The 5,046-nt window shown below is 43.4% G+C and overlaps 1 protein-coding gene across 2 annotated transcripts; it reads left to right on the top strand.

The window, feature by feature from the left end:
• Positions 1–456: 456 nt before the first annotated feature.
• slc26a1 (solute carrier family 26 member 1) lies at positions 457–5,046 on the top strand. Of its 2 annotated transcripts, XM_080530202.1 has the most exons (3): positions 457–647; positions 1,821–2,486; positions 2,704–5,046. In XM_080530202.1, exons 2-3 carry the CDS (start codon positions 1,890–1,892, stop codon positions 4,216–4,218), a joined length of 2,112 nt encoding a protein of 703 aa, XP_080386328.1. In that variant the 5' UTR covers positions 457–647; positions 1,821–1,889; the 3' UTR covers positions 4,219–5,046. The 2 variants fall into 2 exon arrangements, with proteins under 2 accessions (XP_080386328.1, XP_080386329.1); XM_080530203.1 differs by lacking the exon at positions 457–647 and having other exon boundaries at positions 1,617–2,486.

The raw sequence follows: 5,046 nt of genomic DNA, 5'->3' as shown, positions 1-5,046 counted from the left end.
GTTATTTGAAAGCATTATACAAGCCTGAGAAGATGCCCTTCTGATGTAAGACAATGTGTAAACGACAATGTGTAAACTAGGCCACAGTGTCAATGTGTGAATAATGTGAACAGTTTGATGTGGACAATGAGTAACCCTTCTTCAAAATCAGCCTACAGCACAAACAAGATCCCAGGTCAGGTCCCTGAATATTAACACACCATGCAAGATAAGCTACGCCAGTCAGTAAAACATTGATTTGCTTTACCCTATTGCCCTGATCCTCACTGGATTGCCCAAGGGAGGCTGGCTTGACAAATATGCTTACATTATCTCAACATAGAAGATGACATTCCCCACCCCCTTGAGCTGCCCAGCCAATAGCAACAAGCTACAGTTTGTCAAGCCTATATCCTTTCATTCATCCAAAATAGATCTGCCAACTTTTATGTCAGTCTGCCGGGAGGAATAGAGAGGGTGGTATGTAAGAGACTGCAAAAGAGAGTGGAGAGGAGAGACAAAGTAACTAAAAACAAAACAAGTTTTTTTTTTAGATCTGTCTGAATGTGAGTGTACAAAGATACCAGTGACTTTTATTTAGGTTGACCTCCTAACATCTAAGTCTGATACCTGTGATTTGCCCTCTTGGCAGATCATTGACACTGTCGGTGAGTAGTTACTGTCTTACATCGCTTTTAGAAAATAACAATGTGAACTGAATTGAATACAGTATGTCAATGTTTTACAGACACAAGTAGTTCAAGCAAGAGGAGAGTTTTAAGGCCTGTTTTCAGACCTTTCATAATAGTAAAACAAAATCCCACATGCACCAATATCTATTGACAAATGTATAATCTTTTTGGAAACTGACTTCTGGCTACTATGTGAATCCCGTCAGCTGGTCTATGAGAGGGCTGGGTGTTGACTTTGTCACAGGATGCAGTAGCAGGAATCAAATCCTATAATGAGGTTATGATCACATTTAATGATAAGACATAATATGCTGATTATAGGCTTCTTCAACAGGTTATCACATCGATCTAGTCTAGCTTCTGAAACATTACAAGTTTCACAGTGAACTCCATCAACGTTGCTGAAGGAAAATCCAGGCTTATTTTGATACATTTCATCTCACAAGATTTATAAAAAATAAGCCTAGATTTTCCTTTAGAGACATTGGAATGGAATACCCCCCCAAGACAACATTGAAGTATATATTGAAGTTGTATGTAGATCGTGAACCCATTTTCAGTGTTTGCTTTTGCATCAAGCAGTTGACAGATGGGTGCCTAAGTGTATTTGCCTTGTGTACCATCAATAAATGTTTCCATTGCCAATGTGATTGACACTGCCTTTTATATTGTACTGAGTATGATCACAGTCAAGTTGTTTGCCTTGAAAGGCTTATTTCTCCTGTATTATAAACATTTAGCTGACACTAGAATTTAATGTGAGTCTTAGTCTGCAAATATTCTTACTGTATGTTAAACTGCAACTGAGCTTAAGACAAAAAGCATGAAATAAAAAAATCATCAGGTTGGTTCAGGGATGAGTCATGACATCAACATGACATTCATCATTCTAAATGATTTATTTATAGACAGGCATTTTATTTTCACTCTCATTTATTTCAAAATTGGCTCGTGTAATTCAGACAAGCGAGCCATTAATAAATTACAACTTACTTTTGTAATTAATTACACCAGCTAATCAAACTAGAGACATGAGTGCAATTACCTCATTCACTGTGTTTAATCATTGTTTCCCTTGGTAGGACACCCTATCTAATTATCAAATAGTCTCATGATTAGTACCGATCTCTCTCTATGTGTTTCTTCCAGGAACACGGTTAAGTGGCCTACCCCCACCACCACCCTCACCCTCACCTCAGCCCACCCCACCCAGAGGTCATGGAGGAAGGCAAGGTGACCGAGCTACCCCCCCTGGAGCGGAGGGTCCGCCAACGGAGACAGCCCATCGCCGTCCTCCGAACCAAACTGAGCCGTAGCTTGTCCTGCTCTGTGCCCAAGATCAAGAGCACTTTGACTGGGTTTTTCCCCGTAGTGCTCTGGCTGCCCAAGTACAAGTTGAGGGAGTATGTCTTTGGGGACCTGATGTCCGGCCTCATCGTGGGGATCATCCTGATCCCCCAGGCCATTGCCTACTGCCTCCTGGCGGGTGTGGACCCCATCTACGGCCTCTACACCTCCTTCTTCGCCAACATCATCTACTTCTTCATGGGCACATCAAAGCACGTGTCGGTAGGCATCTTTAGTCTGATGAGTCTAATGGTGGGCCAGGTGGTGGATAGGGAGGTGTACCTGGCTGGGTTCGACCTCAACGACGAAGGCCAAGCGGGCACTGCCATTACCACCTGGAATGGCACAGAGGGCTCCAACAACTCAGCAGTCGGCATGACTGTGGGGGTCTTGGGTATGGAGTGTGGGAAGGAATGCTATGCTATCAGCATTGCAGCAGCCATGACATTTTTGGCTGGGATCTACCAGGTAAAATCTATTTATCTTGACATTAAGCTTACAAATTAACTGATTTAATCATTGAAATTGTGAATAATACTAGAAAAAACAAACAGAGCATGTTTGTGAATGTAAAAAAAATGTTGTGGTCAATTCAAGCCAAATGCTTTTCGTTTTCAATTCATTTAGGGTTAGTTGCCTAATCATAAATGAAATATTATACCTGCTTCTCTTTCTGTTTCTCCAGGTGTTGATGGCTGTGTTCCGGCTGGGCTTTGTCTCTGTCTACCTCTCTGCCCCCATGCTAGATGGCTTTGCCACTGGCGCCTCCGTCACCATCCTCACCGTCCAGGCCAAGTACCTCCTGGGCCTGAAGATCCCCCGGCACCAGGGCTATGGCACTGTGATGATCACCTGGATCAATATCTTCAGCAACATTCACAAGACCAACATGTGCGACCTGCTCACCAGTGCCATCTGTATCTTCATCCTAGTAGCGTGCAAAGAGCTCCAGGATCGCTACAAGGACCGGATGAAGATCCCGCTGCCCACTGAGTTGGTGGTGGTGGGGGTCGCCACACTGGTGTCCCACTTTGGGGACCTGAATGGGCGCTACGGCTCCAGCGTCTCCGGGCACATCCCCACTGGCTTCATCCCCCCAGAAGTGCCCAACTTCAGCCTGATGCCCCGGGTGGCATTCGATGCCATCCCTCTTGCTGTGATCAGCTTCGCCTTCACCGTCTCCCTCTCTGAGATGTTCGCCAAGAAGAATGGCTACACCGTCCGGCCCAACCAGGAGATGATAGCCATTGGTTTATGTAACATCATCCCGTCTTTCTTCCACTGTTTCACCACCAGCGCAGCCTTGGCTAAGACGATGGTCAAGGACTCGACTGGCTGTCAGACTCAGGTATCCAGCCTTGTCAGTGCCTTCGTGGTCCTTCTGGTCCTGCTTTTCTTTGCCCCTTTCTTCTACTCCCTCCAGAAGTGTGTCCTGGCATGCATCATCATCGTCAGCTTGAGGGGGGCGCTCCGTAAGTTCAGAGACGTGCCCTCTAAGTGGCGGGTCAGCAAGATGGATGCCGTGGTGTGGCTGGTCACTATGAGTGCCTCAGCTCTGATCAGTGTAGAGCTGGGCCTGCTGGTTGGGGTGGTCTTCTCCATGCTCTGCGTTGTCTTTCAAACCCAGAAGCCGAAAATTTCTCTACTGGGAAACATTGCCAATACGGAACACTATGAGGACATGGAGGAATATGAGAACCTTGCGGCGCCCTCTAGAGTCCAGATATTCCGCTTCCAGGCCCCTCTGTACTACGCCAACAAGGACTTCTTCTTGAAGTCTTTGTACAAGGCTGTGGGTGTGGAACCCTTCCTTGAGATGACCAGGAGGAGGAAAGCAGAGAAAAAAGCCAACAAAGAATTGGCAGCCAAGCAGGCCGGGATGAATGACAAGTGCAACAGGGAAGCAAACATGGGTCTGGTAGCCCAAGAACTAGACTTTCACACCATCATCTTAGACTGCTCCGCCATCCCCTTTATAGACTCAACAGGAATTAACACGTTCACAGGAATCATCAAAGACTATAAAAAGGTGGCTGTGACGGTACTGCTGGCAAGCTGTAACACCACAATCATAGATGCCCTGAAACGAGACTCTTTCTTTGGGAAGGCTGACATGAACAGATTGGCGTTCTATACTGTGCATGCTGCAGTTCTCTTTGCCAACAGCAGGGAAACATCAATAGGTGACTCAGTGGTGTAAACTGAAAAAGAAGCACAAACTAATGATCATAACAGATTATTAATAATAACAATACATTTCATTTATAGAAGAAAATCTCAAAGCATTGTACAGTACATAAGGCATAAAACAAGTTGAGGTATTTGATATGACAGAATCTGGTGAGGGGGTTTAGTACGTGAATGTGATTGTACAAGATAATATACTGTCAGTTCAAATAAGAGAACATAATCAGTGATTATGCTCCTCGCTTGAAGGCTTTGTGTGTGTCAATGTCAAAACATTGCCTTTTTGTATTTTTACATGTTGTATATCACTTGATTAGGAATCATGAAGTGAAATAATGCTAAAAGAGAAGCATTGGAAGGGAGATGTGTTTTTTTCTTGACTCCTGTTTCCATACATACTGTACTGTTGACACAAGAACAACAAAACAACCAAATATTGCCTTAATACTACTTGAGAATGAGACCAATAAGCTTTTGTATAAACTAACAATTTTGGAAAATGAAACCCTAACCCTAACCCTGTGTAGATAATTCAATGTTTAGTTATTAGTTATATAATTAAGATACATTTGTTAGATTGACCAGGACACTCCTACAATATATTCAACACATTGGGTGCAGTGTTCATTTTCTGTTGCAAATTAACAATGTCTGCGTACTTCAACCCAATATGACACTGTTCTCGTATAATGATAGCCTAGTAGTCAATATTTCAGATGATGACATGTTTTTTCTTAAAACTTTAAGTCTTGTTTTGTCATAGGGATGGGGAATGTGTTTGTACTGCAATTTATAATTTTTATTTATAAAGATTCCTTCAACTTATTTTGATAAATCAATA

Source organism: Nansenia antarctica (assembly GCF_963989245.1).
Source record: "Nansenia antarctica genome assembly, chromosome: 4".
NCBI classification, from domain to species: Eukaryota; Metazoa; Chordata; class Actinopteri; order Argentiniformes; family Microstomatidae; genus Nansenia; species Nansenia antarctica.
This window is presented reverse-complemented; position numbering and strand designations above follow the sequence as displayed.